We start from the raw sequence: 22,292 nt of genomic DNA on the forward strand, positions 1-22,292 counted from the left end.
TGGCATGTACTGTATTAAGGTACTAGATAATCATGTAATTTTCACAAGTCAAAACTTTCAAAACGGAGATTTTGTCTTCTGAAAGTTTTTTCAGAACGGCGTTTTGTCCGCTGAACAATCAGTATATTGTTAAACAACAGTACAATGGTTTGAGTGTACTTGTCCAAAATAAAAAAAAACAGTGCAACTCTGAATAACATTCATTGTGACTTCACATGTCATAATTATATATTTATATTTCAGTGTAATTTTATATCTCACAACGTAAATGTATTTCTTATTTTAAACATTATCTCACAATATTTTTTTTACTCTAAAGGCAGAAATGGGCTTCCACAGATATTTCATTATGGCTTCACAGGACCTTAAAAAGTTGACACATCAACATTTTGCAGAAATTGATTGATAAAGGTTACACGCACAAATGCTTATCCTCACCTTTCTCTGGACTTTCACCAAGTCCAGGCAACACATATTCACTTTGGTCCTCTTCTCCTTGAGTGCCTGTGGAGGTTGTTTCTGGAGGCCCTGATAGGCTGTCCCGCTGCGATATGTAAGCGCTGTCCTCGCGATGTGTGACCCTCCTCATGTTGCCAACCAATGAGAAGTCATCGTTCATTTCCAGTTCCACTGCAGTTCCCTGTCCCTCCGAGCTCACAGAAACAGTGCACGCAGAGTCCAGTCGGGAACGAGAAGCCCATCCCGTCTACAGCAAAATGAGGTGGACAATATATTGAGCTATTATAAGTGGTGTTAAGACATATGCTGTAAGATATGTGCAAGTCCATTATTCCTCCAATATTCATTCATAACCCATCAAATATTGTTTCTGTATGGATGGTCTCAGCCTAAAACTATAGTACTGAAATGAGCTTTAGACATGATTGTGAAACACTGACCTGTACAGAGCTCTCCACACCAGGGGTCATTGGTAGATATCCAGCAATATTGGAGGGAGTCAGACTTGACTGGTGTAATAATAAAAAGAAAAGTGTCAAAGTCATGCTGTTTAATTTGCTATTCATACAGCCTCCACAAATCAGGTTTTGAAAGTGTGTTTTTGAAAGAAATTATTACTTTTATTCAGCAAGCATGCATTAAATAGATCAAAAGTGACAATAAAAACACTATCAAAGAATCCTGGAAAAAAATGTGTAATGATTTCCACAAAAATATTAAGCAGCACAACAGCAAATCATCATATTAGAATGATTGCTGAAGGATCATGTGACACTGAAGACTGGAGTAATGATGCTGAAATTTCAGCTTTGCCATCACAGGAATAAATTACATTTTAACATATATTAAAATAGAAAACAGTCCATGTAAATAGTAATAATATTTCACAATGTTCCTGTTTTCACTGTATTTTTTATAAAAAAAATGCAGCCTTACTGTGCATAAGAATCTTCTTTCAAAAACATTCAAAAATCGTATCCCACGTTTTTGAACAGTAGTGTATATTAGTCAATTTTCAAACCATTATGTATTGATCATGGTCAATATTATATAACGTACCCGATAAGAATCTAAACGCAGTCTAGACATGTTTCTAGATGGTGTTACATAGCGTGGCATGTCCATGGTATCTTCCGAGACTTCATCTTCCTGGTCCTCCAGGGCCACCCCTAGAATGTCCATCTCAGTTCCTCTCTGATGGGACTCATCTGAGGCCGAGTCAGGAGCTCTGTACTCCTCCTAGTGGAGGAACATCAATCAACAACAGTCATCCAAACACTTCCAAGTTCTGACATGACCAGAAAACAATGAGGTACTCTGTTCGTTTGCCTTACTCTGATGACAAGATACCGAGAAGGGTCTCTGGCCATTCGGGTAAACTCATTGGCTAGCTCCTTAAAAGTTGGCCGAACATTTTCATCAATCATCCAACCTGTTGAAACATTTGCATTAGGAATGCACTGATATATAAATATTCTGACTGATACAGATAATTATCTTCAGTTTATGGCCAATAGCCAATAGATGGAAGTTCAAAAATGTCTTGAGCACCACATAAGCATATCAGAAGGATCATGTGACACTGAAGACTGGAGTAAAGATGCTGAAAATTCAGCTTTGCCATCACAGGAATAAATTACATTTAAAATATATATCAAATGTTTAAAAAATATTTCACAATATTACTGTTTTTACTACATTTACTATATTTTACTATATTTAAGAAACTTCTGTCAAAAATGTTTGAACGGTAGAGTAAATTCAATAATATTTTGTCAGAATCCATTAAAAATTAAATAAATAAAACAAAAAAACAATAATTTTAAATGCTACAAGTGAATTGAGACCAACAACATTATAATGTACAGTATAAAAATGGATTACATTTAAAAATGTTATTTAATAGGCCTAATTAGTGTTTTTAAAAATTCACGTTAAGTGTGCATGAGATGATGTTAAATGTAAAAATAGCGGAAATGAGCGTGCACAATTAAATGTTCCAAACTGGCCAATACAGATTTGGCACTGATATATTGTGCATCCCTAATTTGTATTTACAATCTTTCCAAAAGCTTTCGTGCAAACATGCCCTGCTAGATGATATATGAGATGGGATCAAATTCAGAAGCATAAGATCAGTTCCACTTTGCATTATGGGCGTTAAGAATACTCACATTTGACCATGACCATGTAGACATCGATGGTGCAGATCTGAGGTTGAGAAAGCCGTTCCCCTTTCTCTAACAGATCAGGTACTTCTTGTGGTCGCATAGCAGAGTATGGCTCTGCCCCATATGACATCATTTCCCAGACTGTCACACCTAGAGATAGAGAGGGGTTTTATTGAATCTCCAGCTCCAAAGAGCAGTTTTTTACAGTACCATTTTATCTTGCAACACACGGACTCACCGTAGCTCCATACATCACTCTGGTGTGTGTATCTGCGGAACAAGATGCTTTCAAGAGCCATCCACTTAATTGGCGTCTAGGATTTAAAAACATTAGGAAAAATGTCAGAGACACAGAGTAGAGATTACTGGTTCAGGAACTGATTGGAATATAGTAGCATTCCATATACACTACATACACACTACATAAATGTTGTTAAAAAAAGTCTCTTCTGCTCACCAGGGATGCATTTATTTAATCAAAAATAGAGTAAACACAGTAATATTGTAAAATATTAACTGTTTTCTATTGTAATATATTTTAAAATGTAATTTATTTCTGTGATGTAAAACTGAATTTTCAGCATCATTACTCCAGTCTTCGGTGTCACATGATCCTTCAGAAATCATTCTAATATGCTGATTTGATACTCAAGAAACATTTCTGATGATCATCAATGTTGAAAACAGTTGTGCTGCTTCTTATTTTTGTGGAAATTGTGATTTATATATTTTTTCAGGATTCTTTGATGAACAGAAAGTACATAAGAACAGCATTTATTTGCAATAGAAATCTTTTGTAACATTATAAATTCCTTTACTGTAACTTTTGATCAATTTAATGCATCCATGCTGAATAAAAGTATTAGTTTTTTAATCTTACTTTCCCCAAACTTTTGAATGGTAGTGTATTATGGTTCCACAAAAAAATTAAGGAGCACAATTGTTTTCAACATTGATAATAAAAAGAAATGTTTCTTTAGAATTTTTTTTATTTTTTTTATTGTAATAATACTTCACAATATTGCTGTTTCACTGTATTTTTGATCAAATAAATGCAGCCTGGGTGACCATAAGATTTTTAAAAAAATCTTTATTTTTCCAAACTTTTGACCGGCAGTGTAACTTGTAAGTCTGCTTTACCTTAATTTCATTGAAGAAGTATTTCTTGTCGTCAGGGTAAAGGAGGTCAGCGATGCCATAATCAGCTATTTGAACTATAAAGTCACTCTTGAGCAGAATGTTGCGGGCAGCCAGGTTCCTGTGGACCATTCTCTGCTCCTCTAGATAGTACATACCCTAGCAGGGAGCAAGTGACGAAAGACTTTAGTTTGTTTAAGCGGGCTTGAAATGATCTGAATACCTGAATACCTCAAAACACAAAGCCAGACTTTCTGACCCTCTCACCTTGGCAATCTGCACACACCAGTTGAGCAGTCTCTGAGGGTTGAGGCCGTCTCTGCGCTGGCGGATGTGCTCCAGCAATGACCCCTGTGGACTGAGCTGAGTGACCAGCTGCAGACTGGGTCCCGGACAGATGCCCAAGAGCCGCACTATATACGGGTGGTCCAAACTCCCCATAGCCAACATATGCTGCAAGACAACAGAAATCATTCAGAATGTCATTTTGTGTGTACGCTGTTTTTTAATGTTTTTATTTTGTTGTCTTGCAGAAGGTATTAATGAATGGTTAATGTATAGTAATACGTATAATAGTCTTATACATGTCTTATATATGTCACAATGAACAAATTAAAATTAAAATTAAATGAACATGAGTTGTGTTCATTTATTAATCACAGTGCAACCCATTCAAAAGTTTGGGGTTGGTATGATTTTTAAATGTTTTTGAATTAAGTCTCGTAATACTCAACAAACTGCATTTATGTGATCAAAAATACAGTAGATATGATAGAAAAATATATTTTAAAATGAAATAAAATAAAATTGTAAACAATTAATTAACATTTTAATAATATTTCAAATATTGTACAATTTAAATTGTTTTCAAAAAATTTTTATTTACTTTAAAATTCAGTGTCCCATGATTCTTCAGAAATCATACTAATATGCTGATTTGTTGCTCGAGAATCATTTCTTACAATTATCAATTTTGAAAACAGTGCTGCTTAATATTTTTTCAGTATTCTTTGATGAATAGAAAAATCAAAACAATAGTATTTATTATAAATAGAAAGTTTTTGTAACATTGTAAATATTTTTATTGTCACTTTTGGTCAATTTAATGCATCTTTGCAGAATTAAGAAAAAAAAAAGAAAATCTTACTAGCCCAAGCTTTTGAACAGTAGCGTATATAGGCTATGTGTGTGTGTGTTTATGTGTGTGTTGTAGTATTATTTGCTCTCTGTCTTTAGCTCACAAACATGTGCACACACACACACACACACACACACACACACACACACACACACACGTCTTACATCTGTAAGTTCCTGAAAGGTCTGTCGTCCTGTGCGGTCTTGGATAGTCTTGATAGCCACTGGAATCTTTACTGTGTCTCCTTCTGGTATCCAAACTCCCTGTGAAGATACAAACGAAAAATGAGAACTATATAGGGAGCCAAAATAAGGAAGAAAACAATGTATTAGGAAAACCCCTAGAGGAAATGGTTCAGTAACTTATACGAGTTATTGTCAGGTTTCAGTATGAGCTCATGTAATGACATCAGAGTGTGTAAGTACCTTGTGCACAGAGCCAAACACTCCAGAGCCGAGAAGTTTGATCTTTCGTAGTTCAGACCCTCTCAAAATCCGAGCGTGAACTTTTACGCCTTTTTCTCCGGGTTCCAGTGGTTCAAAACTCTAAATGCATTTTTAAACATTATAAAACCTTATATACAACACTTCAATAATTCAATTTGTTGAATTCATTTTGACTATACGTGTCTCTGCACACACCTCTCCACTCTGCAGATATCTCCTCATGGCACGTTTTTGGCGGATGGCAACACTCCTGCGATACAGAACACTCAGCACAAACACTGAGAATGCGAGCATCACCCCGAATATAACGCTCAGCACTATTGCTGTCACCGGCAAACTGCAACACAACATGTTTACACAATTACATGCCGGCTGGCAACTGCAGGTGATTCATCGATCACACCAGCAGAGGGAGACACTTACCCAGCAGCCGACCTGGATGAATCCACACAATCATTCTGACCTGGACCCAAACATCTGAGACAGGAAATATACAGAATTATAGTTACAATGACATGCACAACATGTATTTTATTGCACTTTAATTGGCATTGTGAGTCTCCTCACCCCAGGGTGCAGTTGGCATGGCATGGTTGGCATTTGTTCTGGCCACTGGAGAACTTATAAATGATGAGCCCATTTTCCCCCTGAACCCCCTCTGGACACGAGGACACGCAGTACGGCCCGTCCTGCAAATGCACACATGCTTCACACTCATCAGCACCCTGCAGGACAAATGAGATGGAGAGATTATGTAATAAATCAAACAATCCGTGCAAACAGCGAGTGACATTCTACCAAAGAACAAAAGATTACCGGTCCTCTGCAGGTGTGTTTGTAGTGCTGCACCGCACACTCCTGGTGACACGGCATACACTCTCCTTTAGGTCCTGCAAACTCTCGTTTTACACTGTGGAGAGGTTCAGAAAATCTATTTTCTCACAGCAATGAATCATATATTGTTTTCTTATCTACAACACACACATCAAAAGGACCCTTTGGGAGTGTCTCAATCCACTCTCTAGTTGACTGAGTTTCAATGCCAAAATCACTGAAATGTTCATTCCAGAGAAATTCCTGTGAGCACTGATTTCTCAATAGACTGGAAATATCATAACCCCTTAAGGCTCTTTGTCATCAGAAATGGTTATGAACGCATATGTCATACATTTTTAACAGTTACAATGAAGATGCATGCTAAACAATACAATACTAGTGAAATATGGTGTCGAATGAGAGATGCTGACCCTGACATGAAGTTGCAGTGTGGTACACATGTTCCTCCTCTGCTGTAGTTCTTGCAAGACAGACACTGATCGGGTCCCGGACCCCAGCAGCCCTCAGACGAACACAGGGGATCACACACATGGCCTTCTTCAACTACAAACACACAGCAATACTGAATTTGAGATTTTCTTTTCAGTAGTCAGTAATGATTTGATTAGTGATACAGTTATTTAAAGGGTTAATTCACCCAAAAATTCTGTCATTAATTATTCACCCTCATGTCGTTCCAAACCTGTAAGACTTTCGTTCATCTTCGTAACTCAAATGAAGATCTTTTTGATGAAATCTGAGAGATTTCTGTCCCTTCATTGACAACAACGCAACTATCACTTTGACGCTTCAAAAAGTTCATAAAGAGATCGTAAAACTAATCCATAAATTGAGCGGTTTAGTCAAAGTTTTCTGAAGAGACTCGATCACTTTATGTGACAGATTGAATTTAGACTTTTATTCACATTTAAACATTGATCAGCGAACATAAACAGAAGCTCAACCGAACCGGCTTAATACGTGAGAACAAACCTCTTGCATAAGCTCAAACGTGCTGCGAGAATGAACACGAGAATGAACCTCATTGGTTCTCACACGTCAAGCTAGCATGCTTGATCTGAAAATGTAGTCTAAACTGCTTAATTCATACGGATTCCTTTTACGATCTCCTCTATGAACTTTTTGAAGCGTCAAAGTGGTAGTTGCATAGACTGTCAATGGAGGGACAGAAAACTCCGATTTCATCAAAAAGAACTATCCCTTTAATATTTAATATTCATTAATATATATTAAATTCTAAATCATGTATTTAATATTTTTAGGGCACTGTCAGACTTAAAGTCGGCATAAAACAAAAGTTGCAGTAGTTTTTTCTTCCCAATTGTGGCATACAAGTGAAATGGCTTCTCAAACAAGAAAAAATGTTGGATGGGACTTGATTTTGTCCATCGGGAATTGATCGGATTGTTGTGGATCTCATGTGAGTGACAGGTTGCCCCGCCCTCACGCCAGTAAACACATCATCAGAGAAGAGAAGAGAAGTCGTTGCAAGGAGAGGGGGAAGTTATTTTGATTAAAGATTATGAGGGCACATTAATAAAAAAAATAAAGATGTGCATGGATAAATCATTTGTAATAAATACTGCAATATTCCATAAAAAAAAAAAAAATTCCATTTGGATTTTATGGTGAATTTAAAACAACTTCCCAATGATTAACTAGTCATTCAGACAACCCACAACTAGTCGATAGTGAAAAACTCATTTTGGTAATACGCCACAGGTACTCACTGCACAGCTCTTGTGGGTGGTTCTCTTTGATGTCGAGGGACTTTTGGCGGCGCGCGGCCCTGGCGCCGCTCCCGAAGAGACGTGTCCAGTTCACTGTGTGGTGATAGCACAGCTGCTTGTTTCCTGTAATGTAGATGCCTCCGTCACCGATTCGTTTGAGAGAGCGAAGACCCAGGGACTTCAGTGTGGGAATCTTCATCACCAAAAGCGAGTAACCTCTGAGAGAGAGAGCAAGTGGAAATGTCATTTAAAAGATAAACGAGAAATAAAATGACATGGTACGTAAAGTCAACATGAAATTAACTGACCCTATTTACTTGCTTAATACAAGTTGCTGGTTTTATTATGCACAATTTATCGGTGCACATTATTCTAAAGAAGAAATGCAAAAGTCCATAGACCCCCAATATAGAAAATCAAGTCTAACTGAATATCCTGTGTATGTCAGTTAGGGAGTTTGAGATATTCTGTCTTTTGTTTGTTTTTGTTTTTTTGCTTTAATGATTTCATTCAGACATACACTACTGTTTAAAAGTTTGGTGTCGGTGTGATTTTTTTATGCATGTATTCAAAAACAGTAAAAACTAATAAAAAATTTATCAAATACAGTAAAAACAGCAATATTCTGAAATATTATTACAATTATTACAAAATGACTGTTAAATTTAGCTAAATCTTCATCCGCCATTACTCCAGTTTTCAGTGTCACATGATCCTTCAGATATTATTCTAATATGATAAAGAAACATTTCTGATTATTATCAATGCTGAAAACGCTGCTTAATATTTTTCTGGAAACCATCACACATTTTTTTTCAGGATTATTTGATGAATAGAAAGTTTAAATAACCCATTTATTTGAAATATAACTATTTTGTTTCATTATAAATGTATTTACTGAATTTAATGCATCCTTGTTGAATAAAAGTATTACTTTCTTTACAAAATATATATTTTACTGATCCCAAACTTTTGTATAGTAGTGTATGTCAGATAAGGAATTAAAATGGGTTGCGAACAGCATTTCATGTTGACTTTAAGACTCTTAAAAAACAAATACAAAACTGCTGCAATGGGATAGCTGGGGATCAACTACAGTATCAAAAAATAACATTGCTCCCATGTTCTGTACTTTCATGAAGACTCTACACATATTATTTAAACAACGTCTCAAGAGCTTCATTCCTGGTGATTAGGTGAAATCAACATTGTAAATGAGTTTTTTATGATAAGCAGAAAACTTTCCATGGTCTCCATGCAAGATTTCCCACCACCAATCTTTCCCACCACCGTTAAAGCACGTTTAAGCAATGCACAATGTGATATTTTAAAGGGTAACTAAACCCTAAACCAACTTTTTTTAATTAATGGTCTGTAAGAATGGGGCTTTATTAGTGCTGGTCATTGATTCAAGTAGTTTTTTTGACATTTGTGTTTAAAGTGTTTTAATTTGACAAAATATGGTGTAAAAACGTCTGAGTGCTGCTGCCCTCTTCAGGTTGAACAGTTGCTACTGCAGTTGAATTTTCCTATTGGAAGTTGTGGTACCCTCTGACATCAGAGGGTACCAGCTAACCACGCCCTTGCCTGCAGAGAGATATGTCACAGATGCACGCCCCCTCTCCACTGGGCTCTGCCTACTTTTCCAGCATTTTTCAAATATTGCCAGTGGGTGGAGTCAGGCTCTGACCAGGGGTTTAGTTACCCTTTAACGTTTTGTATATGAATATATAGAACAATCAAGTATAGAGAGTAAAGGGGTACAAGCTGGACACACAATCCTACCTCTTAGAGCTTACTCCTCTGGAGGGAGAACAAGACAGGAGCATGAAAATTAATATAACACAACTTCTAGAAATATCAGGCATCCATTATTATGTTATTGTAATATTAACAATATTATTTTATTATTAATATCATTGCTTCTAAATGGCTGCTAGGCTGTTATTTACATCTTCATCCCAGTCAAAAAAGCACACCAATATATCCTGGTCCAAACCTAATAGTACATATCCTACCACTTTAAATGTAATTAAGGGATTTTTATTTAAACGGTTTAATTATTGGCTAGCTAAATCTCTGTGAAAGGTTATAGCACACCTCTCCACAACAATTTGAAGTATAATTGTTGTTCATAGCACAAACAGTACATGCTACTAGTAATAACATTAATACTTTGTTTACGCTGATGCATTCAAGTGTTAAGAAATAAGGAGACAGGTAAATTCTTTTTTTCAAGCTGTATGCTCACCTGTACAGTGTTCGTCCTTGTATTGTTGCTAGATTTGAGAAGACAGAAAGATCTTCCAACTCTTCGGGCCAAGACTGAATACTCAGAATGTCTATCAAGCAGACAGAAGGGTTAGTTAGATGGTAGAAATGGCAAAAGCACACACACACACACACACACACACACACACACACACACACACACACACACACACACACACACACACACACACACACACACACACACACACACACACACACACACACACACACACACACACACACACACACACACACACACACACACACACACACACACACACACACACACACACACACACACCTGTGATTTCTCTGACAGTGTTGAAGATCTTCAGTTTCTTTGGATCAAGAGCACTAATATTTTTGTAACTGTCTCTGTGGAGGAAAGACACATGAAAGGTTGGATGAACCATTTCCCAACACCTTCAACTATGGACACTGGCCTTGTGAACCTTTAGAAAATAAACTCCTTTCACAAGTTTATGTGTCCATATCATCTTAGCGTATAAGTGATCAACAGATTTGGCTTGCTGTCTACTATAGAGGGGCTTGTAGAAGATATTCTACTCAAGCTCAGATTGACCCCTATTACACATAGGCAAAAAAACATAAAGGAGGAGAAGAGGAGGAGGAGGGATGCCGAGGAAGTGGTAAGAGGCTGTTTTTACACCCTGGTAACAATTCGAAGATTAGATGGGCGTACTCCTCCTGAAATTACGTTTAATAACTTCACATAAAAACACCCTTCACACTCTCACTTGTTTATTTAATTTGTCCACTATTTCCAGCAGAGGATATGAAAGGAGAACTCATTTTTGTCATGAACATTTCAACCACCCGGCTTTTCAAATGATGTAGTTTAATAGCATTCTGTGGTGGAAATGTATATGATGGCATTTTAAACATTTTCTTTGTGAGGTTCATTTCTTAGCTAGCATACTGTAAGTATTCTTAATAAACATAATGAAACACTATTTTCTAATTTGATCAAATTACAGCATGTTTGGAAATGGTGCACAGTAAAAAACTGCTTACAACTGATTTAAAATGAAAATGTACACACATTTAATTTCAGCAGATTTATTTTAAATAAGAATTTTCTTCCACTCACCCTCTAATTCCTGTTACAAGGAAATGCAGGCTGCCCTGAATCTTAGTGCAGTTTATGAAGCTGTCGATGTTCTGTGAGTCTACGGTCTGTCTGGAAGGTGTACCAGTGCCAACACATGCTGCACATAGAGAAGAAACAGACAAGAAACACGGTTATGATTGAGAACACACTAAGATGGACATCAAGGAGATTTTATTTACTTTATTTTACAGTCCTGTTCCCTATATGTACATACTATGTACTGTACTAAATCTAACCCATGTAGTTACCTTATATTACCCAATACTTTCTTAAGTTCACTGTAAGTACACGTAAGTGCACATACTGTAAATGCAGATCATTTTGCTTATTTCTCAATGAACAGTGATGCAACTTTCAATAAAAATTCCATATGACATAAATCTATGAACAGGAGTGCCATACGTGTTTGCTTATGTTTTTTCCCAGAAATGCAAAATGCTTTTTAAGGGTTGGGTTGGAGCTAGTCTCATAAATTCATAAATAAATACTGTAAAAACAGTTTTATTGTGAAAAAGAATATTATTATTATTATTATAGTGTAAAAGAATAGTTTTTCATTTTAATATATTTTAAAATGTAATTTATTCCTGTGATGCAAAGCTGAATTTTCATCATTACTCATAACATTTCTTATTATTATTACAATTACTATTGTTTGTTTTTTTATTATTATTGCAGCAAAATATTTTTGTAGAAACCATGATACATTTTTCAGGATTCTTTGATGAATAGAAAGTTCAAAAGAACAGCATTTATACATTTTGTAACATTTTAAATGTCTTTTCTGTGACTTTTAATCAATTTAATGCACCCTTACTTAATAATAATAATAATGATTATAATAAGAAATGTTATGAGTAATGATGCTAAAAAAAATTCAGCTTTGCATCACAGGAATAAATGTCATTTTAAAATATATTACAATAGAATACAATTCTTTTAAATTGTGATAATATTTCACAATATTTCAGTATTTTTGATCAAATAAATACAGCCTTGGTGAGCATAAGAGACTTCTGTCAAAAACATTAAACTATTCCAAACTTTTGAAGTCGATATGTTCCCATTGAAGATTACTAGGTAAATAAAAGTGTGCATGTTACCTTTTGGACAGAGTCCTCCACACGGCTCACATCTTTTCAACCCCTTTTTATCCACCTCCATCTTGTTTGCTGGACAGCTGCTAACACATGAACTGCCATCTACAAGAAAGTTAGCTGAAGTACAAGAGAACAGAAGTCAAACAATTAGATTACACCATAAATCCTTCAAAAGGCCTATTTAGGTTTCGAGACTCGAGAGTGTGGGATATTTAGTTGACATCATAACCAATAGGCTACAGGTAAATGCACTCCGTAACCCATAACCCATGAAATGACATAGGAATCACTTACTTGGACAATGTGATACACACATTGTGCCGAACTGGTATTTTGCATTAGGATTCGGTTCCAATTTGAACGTCACTTTATTATAGATGAGAGCCTGGGGACACTGCGGCACACACGACCCTGAGTTGTTAAAATTTCTGCAGGCCTGTGAACACATACATAGTCAAATCAAAGCAAGCAAGGCTTGATTCATAAAGTTGTTATGTTAGTCCAGAGTGGTGCATGTTGAAGAACTGGTGTGAGTTTGTTGAACATACAAAGCAGTTGGTGTCGAGGGGTCCGGTGCAGCCTCCGGCACACTCTATGTGACAGCACTCGCTGGGGCTGCGTCCAAAACAGCGGCCGTTACACTGCGGTGCACACACTGTCTTCGTCACTGAGAACGGGAGAGAAACAGAGTGAGTATGTGTGTGTGTGTGTGTGAGATACAGAAAGCTGAGCAACATGTGTGTGTGTGTGTGTTTATGTGTGTGTGTGTAACTACTTAACCATGTTTTGGGGACAAATTTGTACCCAGAAACGAGCTAAACCTGATAAAACCTCATTTTCGGGATGTCCTTATTTGTAAAACAGCATAAAAATAAAGCAAATAAAGTTGTTATAAACTGTAAAAATGCAGGATGTTTTCAGTTAGAGTTAGTGTGTGGGTTAGGTTATATTATTTATTGCTATATATAAAAACAATACAAGGTAGCTAGATAAGTAAATTGCAACGTCCCAATTCAGAGGCTGAATTCGAAGGCCGATTGCGTCACCGCAGCGCGTCGAAGGCTGTCCCAATTCAAAGGCTCCTTTAAATGCAGCCAATAAATGCAGCCTTCGTTTCCCGTAGAATGAAGAATTCAACAGACAGAAACTTCGCAGCCCAGAATTCATTGCGCGCCAGTGACGACAGGATTTTTTTTAGAGATATCGCAGAATTACACTTTTAACGTATTGGGTTTCAGCTTACTCAAATATCTAATGACGCAAATGTAAAAAAAATAATAATATTTAAAGCGGTTAAAATGTTGACATATTGTAATTAGATGCGATTATATATAGTTTATACTCTTTATCATACAGAAATGGACTATGGCAAACATATTTAGACAGTTTGTGAACCCTGATTTGTTTTAGACGGTTTAATATAACTTTCAAAAAAGTCCAGTTCAAACGTTACTGCCACTCATCAACGGCAGCTCTCACATTTGCTAGGCGACAAGAACAATCTTCTTTAGGGTTTGGCTGTCCCATTTAAAAATGCTCGGTCCGACCTTCACGGCATTCGAAAAATGCAGCCTCTGAATTGGGACACAGCTAACTTGTGTGTGTGTGTGTGTGTGTGTGTGTGTGTGTGTGTGTGTGTGTGAGTGTGTGTGTGTGTGTGTGTGTGGTCCAGGTAAACCATAAGTTATGAGGACAAAATGTCCCCACAAATGGCAATATCCAAAATCCTTGTCGTCTTGGTGACATTTCTTGTTCCCCATGAGGGAAACAACGTATTAATCAGACTAAATTATATTTTTTGAAAATGTAAAAATGCTGAAAGTTTTCTGTGATGTGTAGGGTTAGGGGTAGGTATAGGTTTAGGGGATAGAATACAGTTTGTACAGTATAAAAATCATTATGTCTATGGAACGTCCCCATAAAACATGAAAAGATAACATGAGTGTGAGTGAGACTTACAGATTTGACAAGTGTCATTCCCTGGACCCCAACACCGGGCGCTACAAGACTCATGACAGGGAACTAAACAGAAAATGCATTATAATTTATACATTTCCATCAGACCAAATTAAAACTGTTAATGTCTATTTTGCTACAATATTAAGCCATCTAAACTATTTGATATCAACCTTTGATCCTCTGATAACATTTATTAATTAAAATGTATTAATAAATATTCATTTAAATATAGTTATCTATTAAAAATATATACACTACCATTCTAAAGGTTGTGGTCAATAAGTATTTTGTTTTGAAAGAAATGTATACTTAAAAAAAAAAAAAAAAGACAACAAAGTTGTGCATAATATTATTGTCTCCTTACATTCTGGTCCATTGTCTTGGATGATGACTTCTGCTCCACTGTCTTTCACAATATCTAACCAGTTAATCTGCGGCGCATAACTCAAGAATTTATTCTGGATGATCTGCACTCCCCCCTCCAGGATCTCTGTAGATCATAATGAATTTAAGAAATATAGAAATATCAAAGACAGAATCAAATACCTTGTAGAGCTCAAAACATGTTTTCTGAACTCTCAAAAGAAATGAAACCATATTAAAGAGTTTTTACGAAGGATAGAATTTTTTTCTCAGGATTTTAAGATTTACTGAAGACAATTTGAGTGTATCTTCAAAAGTCACTGCCACAATACAAGGGTTTTATGAATGTTTGCTAAGTTTTTGTCAGGGGATTGTTAGGGTGTTCAAGGCGGTTGCACACCTCTGCTCAACAAGCCACATTAGAGGAATCATTTAAGTTCGTAGCACAAACCGTACAGAACATTATGTGCTTATAGAGATTTAGAAAAACACCTATGAATAATCAAACATTACAAAGATATGTACAGCTGTGCTCGGTTTTAAAAAAATAAGTAACATTCATATTGATTCTACACTTTGAGTCAGGAATTAGTAAGAGGTTAAAGGAAGGGCATTTTAAAGGATGACAAACATGTTCATTGATTCACACACTCAGAGAAACACAATGGAAAGATAAAAGCACATGGATTGTATTTCACATTAGACATGTCGTGTTTGCTGAAGCAGGTCGGGACATGCTCTAGCCTAACTGTAGTCATCTAACGTCAATCTCATGGAATTTTACATGAGGAGCAATATCATAAAGGATTTTTCTATAAACTATAAGGTACTCAAGGCAGTCACAAGTATGTGTCAGTCCAGGTTTGGGTTCATGATGGGAGAGTGCTCATTTATGGTTGAACTATTTCTTTAATAAACCACACACACAAAATCGTTCTTCTGTCCGTTGACTCATTCTTCCATACCACACCCTCCAGAGTGTCTTGTTGCCATGAAAACTGTGTGGGTGTTTTGACAGAATGTGTTTCTGTGGGTGAGAATGTGTCACCTGTCACGTATGTGTTAGCGCACCTGTCAAGTGTGTGAGGCCCAGCTCCTTTAGTCCATACACTCCATCCTTCTGGTAGTTGACGAGGACGGCCAGAGCAAACCGATCTTCGTACAGTGACGTCCCTCGGATGACTCGCAACTGTTCCAGTGGTAAACGCCTGAACTGGTTTATAGCGATGAGGATGTACCCTGTTACCTCACGGATAGACTGTGAAGAGACACATTCATAAAATGAAACATATACAACACACTCAGACATGGGCCCACACATCATGTCATAGCAGATCTATTGTTAAATCCTTTTAAATCCTACAAACGTCGTCTCTTTTCCCCACCTGTAGGAATGAGAAATCACGGTTGTGCTCCATCTGTGTGATCTCTAGGTTTCCTATGACAATCTGGCAGCCCGTGTACATCTCCTTCATGAGCTTGTACTGGACCTCAGAGGTTCCTGTCACACTCAACAAGTTCTGAGTGCCGGTACACATCGCCACTGTAGAGAGAGAGGAGAGAGAGAGAGGAGAGAGAGAGAGAGAGAGAGAGAGAGAGAGAGAGAGAGAGAGAGAGAGAGAGAGAGAGAGAGAGAGAGAGAGAGAGAGAGAGAGAGAGAGAGAGAGAGAGAGAGAGAGAGAGAGAGAGAGAGAGAGAGAGAGAGAGAGAGAGAGAGAGAATGAATGTATTGTTCCAAAAACAAATACACTACCGGTCAAACGTTTGGGATCGGAAAGATTTTTAAACGTTTTTGAAAAAAGTCTCTTATGCTCACCAAGGCTGCATCTATTTAATGAAAAAAATGCATAGAAAAAATTATTTGAATATATTTTAAAATGTAATTTATTCCTGTGGTGGCAAAACTGAATTGTCAGCATCATTACTATAGTCACATGACCTTCAGAAATATTTCTAATATGCTGATTTACTGCTCAAGAAACATTGTTAACAATGTTTAAACCAGTAGTGCTGCTTAATATTTTTCAATATTATTTGAAATATAAATGTTTTTTTATTTTATTTACTATCACTTTTGATCAATTTAATGGATCTTTGATGAATAAAATGATTACATTCTTTAAAAAATAAAATAGAATAAAAAAAACTGTCCCAACACTTTTAAATGGTTGTGTATATAATACATTTCTATTTAAAAGAAATATGTATGTTAATTTATAACTGTATAATGATTGCTAAAGTGCATTAATCTATCGCAATACTCTCAGCTAATATTTAACATGCGCATTTATATATTTATGCAGTAAGAAGCCTTGTAATTAGGTGGATAATGATGAGGGGTCATTTTTAAAATAATAACCGACTGACAGCACATTATGCCTTATTTAATGCAAAAAAAATCTTCAAATGTGCATCAGCTGATGATAACGCTGTTGTAATTTTTCTTGCATTGTTGTTCATTTAGTGACATCAGGAAAGACTGAGGTAGTTTGAGGTGAAGCTGTTTTGCATTTCAAATTTTGCCCTTGCTTCTGTCACGGTCAAAACAAGGCATTGCTGAGTGGGAGTCTAAAGAATATTCCCGCTAATACTCCAATAGTTACTCAGAAAAAGGCCCCAGGAGCTTTTAAAAATTAAAACTCAAAGAAACAGAGTTCTTAGGAAACCGGTCCATTTATGATGCATTAGGATCAGAATGCAGATTAAATAATAAAGCATTTGATATAGCAGAATCACTCGTTGATGATGGCAGGTGTGTAAAAAAGCTATGGTGTAACTTTGCCATCAATCTCACATTTATATGACCAGTATCTACAATCAAAAAACAGTGTCGGGGAGGAAACGCATTACAAGTAACGTGGGTTACAAAATCAGATTACTTTTTCAAAGTAACTAGTAAAGTAACGCTATACTTTTAAATGTACAACAAAATATCTAAGTTACTTTTTCAAATAATTAATGCAAGTTTTCCATATTGGCTTTTTCATTTAACTTTTGATGTGAAAGGGCCTTTGCATTTACAAAATAGGATTTTTTGTCTTTAAAAAACAAGCAAGAAAGCCCAACCCAGGTGAGAAAATGTATCACAAAAGTAATAAATATAAAGTAACTAAGTAACACAATTAGTTACTTTTTTAGGGAGTAATGCAATATTGTAACGATTATTACTTTTAAAAGTAACTTTCCCCAACACTTTCTATATATATTTCTCATAAATAACGCAGTACATCTCTTCATTTCATAGGAACTGAGAAACACAGACACTTAACTCATAAACTGTTAACAGCATTACAGAGTCCAACAAATGAACCTAAAAATCTCTTGTGAAATGCAAACAGGTGTTCAGTCCAGGAAGGTGTGATGTGTGGGTCAGACATCGCGCTGATATTCCCATCAGTTCAGGCTCGGAAACCTTTTAGCTCTTATCAAACTTCTCCTTTTGTAAACGCAGTGAATGTTTCACACAGACATACACCCATACACACAACACAGTGCAAACACAATTCACAGCAGTGTTATACTCATTTGTTAATATTTAAATACGATTTTTTGTTTATAATTTCTGTTTTCACTTTAATTTTGGTTAAAGTTTTAGTAATTTAGTGGTGGGGGGTTTTTTGTGTTTTTTAAGCGTTATTTATTATTCTGAGTTTATTTAGTTTTAGTTATTTTAGTACTTCAAGTTAAACTATAAGAAATGTTTTCTTGGCAACTAGCTGAAATAAAATAAGTGTAATTTTCTTTTTATCTTTTATTTTATTTCAGTTAACCTTTATATTGTTTCAAATAACAAAAATGTTTTAATTGTAATATTAGTTAACAATAAAAACCTTGAATCATAGAACACTGAGATACTGAAATTAATATGGTCTTAAACGTATCTTTCCACTGGGTACAAAAATACATGTTAAAACAAATTCAGTATTTCCTTTAACACATCTTCCTATAGATATGTGATCTGAGAACCTGAACTGATAAGATCTTGAGTTAAAGCTCAGACTTTAGGGTGAAATGGCCAACAATGGGCCAGTAATGTCAGAAACGGCTTCAAACCAGTCAAACCAGACGTTTGCATTTTTAAAGTTAAAAAACTCATTGAACTTTTGCTTGCTCAGATTATCTTGAGGAAAACGACCCCAGTAATCTCACACGTCTCCTCTGAAGTTTCAGAACATAACGTGTTACACACTGTCCTCAGATCTCCCAAAACACTAAAGTCTGCAATCAAAAGGCTTCAATATGAAACTTGTCATCACATCGAAGCTATATGCTGTTCCCATCCATGTATGCCAACATTTGTTTACATTTTTTTTCCCCTTAAGGAACTTTAGGAGAAACATTTGGTGTACTTAAATAAGTCGCTACCTAAATGAAACACAACTGTCCAAACTCCATTACGTCTCCTGCGTTATGAAATAGCAATTCTCCTTTAAGTTCACAGAAACCATTCAATGGGAGCAGCAACACTGCATTCCACCTGTAATGGTCCAAACCACAGCACAGGACAATAAAATGAACAGCTTTGAGTCAAAGATCATTTCATTACTCCCCTGGTGAAAAAGAAGCGTGTTTAATTGAATGTGCTTTTAAGTAGTGTACTTATTAAAGTATTATTTATTTATTTTTTAAACTGGATTTGCAGATAATATAATATTAATGAAATAAAAGTCAATTTAAAGAAAAAGTAATAATTTAAAAGTTTTACTTTAAAGTACTTTTTAAAGCAATATGTTTAATATTTTGTCAGGCTTTAAAGAAGTACACTTAAGCACATGTAAAGTACTTTAATATAATTTTAACTGTAGTGTATTGTTAAATTTAAAAGTTAATGCATTTTAAATGTACTAAATTGCAACTTCATTACAAATGTGTTACAATTACAAATATATTTAAGTACATGATATATAAGGTTCATGAATAGAACATTTTACCATAAATGCTTGTCAGTACAGTACATTTGAACTATTCAAAGACAATAGTAGTAATTTAAAGATGTACTTAAGTTCTACTTAAGTTATTTGACTATAAATGCATTTTATATATATTTAAAGTATAATGTATTTTCCTTTAACTGTAAATAACATGCAATTAGTGTCAGAAAATAGTACATTCAGTTTGCACTTAAGTATTCGTTTAACGTATAGGCTAATATTTCCATAATAAGCACTCTTTTTAACAGAAAACATACTTCTTTTTTTACAGGGATCTTTATCAGTTACATAATGCATTTTTGCCTTAACTTTTCATTGTTTTTAATTGTTTTTGTAAATATCCAGTAGACCAGGGGTGTCCAATCCTCCTCCTGGAGAGCCAGAGTTTAAGGTGCGTTCACGCCATGTTCTAATTACAGTAACTACGAAAGTTCAACTTGTAAAAAGCATTCACGTCCTCGGTGAACTCGTAATTACAACTAATAAGCTGGGAATTTTCTGAGAGTTCCTACTTGTACCACGTGACCGCTGCAGATTCATTTAGGTGTGGACAGGGTTGATAGAAATGCATGATTACCAGTCCGAGGATGTGAACAGCTCCAAGAACGTCACGTGTTGCCATCTCGAAAATTATGTTAATTACGCCATGACATCAACCCCAGTTAAATACACCTGAACCAGCTAATCAAGGTCTTACCCTAGTGCAGACACCAGTGTACTGTGTCTGGAGCATGAATTCACCATTTTTAAGACCGTATGCTAACAGCAGAAAGAAGGTTAAAAGAAGTTCAAATTTTAAAAACGTATGCATACTTTTCCATTGTGCTATGTTAAACGCAAGAGCGTGTTCGTGTGAACGGCCCCTCAGTGTCCTATGTGCACTCAAGTGTGCACACAATGATACAATGCTCCCATTCAACCAGAGCGCGAAAACAAGTGTAGGAACCCGCCAAAACTCAAACAAACGCACACAAAACGCACACGCTACACTATCAGGTTTACACACAGGTACAGAGACAGGTCCGAAAAACAAAAGCCAGGGGAGGTCTGAAGCTGCACACAACAGACAAGACTTAGCTGCCTGGTAAACAGAAACTTGGCCATGATCACAAAGGGATTATGAAAACCTGACAGATTGGTTCTCATGAGCATAAACACACATAAATATACACACTAATGTGTGAATCATTTATTGTCATTACTGGGTCAGCTAACAAACAACACATAGGCATGCACATGCCTAGCTTAATGACTTTGTTTTGCAACTAAAAGCCATTTTAAGTCACAGGTTACTCCTGTTCCCCAGGCAAGAGAAGGCGTGATTTTTCAGACACATGTTTAGGTATGTGAGTATGTGAGTTAAAGTATTGTAAAAAAAAAACAAGTTGCCACAGCTTATTGATCATTGTAAATTATACAATTTTCTGGTGTTGATCAGCTCTAATGAATACTGGTCACTGAAATATGCTGCCTCACACAATAATTAGCAGTTGAAAAGAAATTACAATATTGTCTTATTTGTTTCATTATTTAATGCATTAGTTAAAGGTATAGCGGAGGATCTTTCCAAATTTTAGATAAGACCCGCCCTCTCCACTTTTTGAAAAGTTTGATTGATTCACCAGAATGATTGACAATTAGGAGGACCAATAGTATAGGTTACCCACCAGGAAGTAAAACATCCTCCGCTATACCTTTAACATGAACTAACTATGAGCAATATATTTTTTACAGTTTTTATTAACCTTTGTTAATGTTAGTTAATAAAAAATACAGTTGTTCGTGTTAGTTCACAGTAAATTAATGTTAACACGTACAACTTTTGATTTTAAAAACATATTAGTATTAGTAAATGTAGAAATTAACATCAACTAAAATGAATAAAAGCTGTTTTATCAAAAGAAAGATTGGTACTTCGCTATTATTGCTCTGTCTGAGCATCTTGATCAGCCCTAAACAGCAACGATCTGTTTGTTTGAGAAATGAGATACGATATGAGTGTTCGGAAACCTGTTTGAAAACAGTGATTTTTCTTTTAACGGACACTCGTTTTACTAAAACACCGTGGCATCGATTTATAATCTTCTAATTCAAGGTGCAGTAAGTGATTTCTGAGAAAACGCTGTTGAAAGTGGATCGGACCAAGCGCCAAAACACGCTTGTAGCCAATCAGCAGTAAGGGGCGTACACACTCATGATGGGGGGAGGTGCCTGTGTTGCATATGTTCGTGAACTTAGGGGGATGGACATCAAGATAGGGGTGTGATCCATTTGCGTAGGGGCGCGTTTGTTTTTGGTGATCTCAAATATCACCAATATCACCTTTAAAGGTTCAATATGTAACAGAGGTCAGCTAAAGAGTTGACTGGGCAGGTAAACTTCACTCCCCTGATCCCGAATCTTGCTCGTCGCTGTGCGAGTAGGCCCATTTACAAATAGGTTTCACATAAGGATTGAAGGGTTTTTTAAAACATTGGGCCTAACTGTTTGCTGTTCACTCAAATGATTCTTTGACGTAATCCAAGAGTATTTCCATAAATGAATGTTCAATGAATGCAGAGGCGATGGCAGAAACAGAGAGGCTACACACACGCGCTTTTGAATCTATTCAACACTCA

At 36.0% G+C, this 22,292-nt stretch overlaps 1 protein-coding gene across 2 annotated transcripts in view; it reads right to left on the reverse strand.

Moving 5' to 3' along the window:
• The window catches only part of erbb3a (erb-b2 receptor tyrosine kinase 3a), a 28,642-nt gene that overhangs the window by 3,096 nt on the left and 3,254 nt on the right, over positions 1 to 22,292 (reverse strand). The window contains exons 2-28 of one of the 2 annotated variants that reach the window (XM_082137326.1): positions 16,129 to 16,286; positions 15,815 to 16,001; positions 14,745 to 14,870; positions 14,381 to 14,443; positions 12,970 to 13,088; positions 12,716 to 12,857; positions 12,425 to 12,538; positions 11,301 to 11,418; positions 10,491 to 10,564; positions 10,170 to 10,260; positions 9,704 to 9,721; positions 7,919 to 8,136; positions 6,599 to 6,731; positions 6,168 to 6,261; positions 5,919 to 6,076; positions 5,775 to 5,828; positions 5,547 to 5,688; positions 5,331 to 5,450; positions 5,070 to 5,168; positions 4,035 to 4,220; positions 3,771 to 3,926; positions 2,869 to 2,944; positions 2,634 to 2,780; positions 1,794 to 1,891; positions 1,519 to 1,698; positions 900 to 968; positions 439 to 706 (exon numbers count right to left, since the gene is read on the reverse strand). In XM_082137326.1, coding sequence (XP_081993452.1) covers positions 439 to 706; positions 900 to 968; positions 1,519 to 1,698; positions 1,794 to 1,891; positions 2,634 to 2,780; positions 2,869 to 2,944; positions 3,771 to 3,926; positions 4,035 to 4,220; positions 5,070 to 5,168; positions 5,331 to 5,450; positions 5,547 to 5,688; positions 5,775 to 5,828; positions 5,919 to 6,076; positions 6,168 to 6,261; positions 6,599 to 6,731; positions 7,919 to 8,136; positions 9,704 to 9,721; positions 10,170 to 10,260; positions 10,491 to 10,564; positions 11,301 to 11,418; positions 12,425 to 12,538; positions 12,716 to 12,857; positions 12,970 to 13,088; positions 14,381 to 14,443; positions 14,745 to 14,870; positions 15,815 to 16,001; positions 16,129 to 16,286 — 3,408 coding nt within the window. The remainder of the gene's footprint in view (positions 1 to 438; positions 707 to 899; positions 969 to 1,518; positions 1,699 to 1,793; positions 1,892 to 2,633; positions 2,781 to 2,868; positions 2,945 to 3,770; positions 3,927 to 4,034; positions 4,221 to 5,069; positions 5,169 to 5,330; positions 5,451 to 5,546; positions 5,689 to 5,774; positions 5,829 to 5,918; positions 6,077 to 6,167; positions 6,262 to 6,598; positions 6,732 to 7,918; positions 8,137 to 9,703; positions 9,722 to 10,169; positions 10,261 to 10,490; positions 10,565 to 11,300; positions 11,419 to 12,424; positions 12,539 to 12,715; positions 12,858 to 12,969; positions 13,089 to 14,380; positions 14,444 to 14,744; positions 14,871 to 15,814; positions 16,002 to 16,128; positions 16,287 to 22,292) is intronic. The other variant, XM_082137327.1, reaches the window with a different exon arrangement.

Source organism: Leuciscus leuciscus (genome assembly GCF_965113295.1).
Source record: "Leuciscus leuciscus genome assembly, chromosome: 14".
NCBI classification, from domain to species: Eukaryota; Metazoa; Chordata; class Actinopteri; order Cypriniformes; family Leuciscidae; genus Leuciscus; species Leuciscus leuciscus.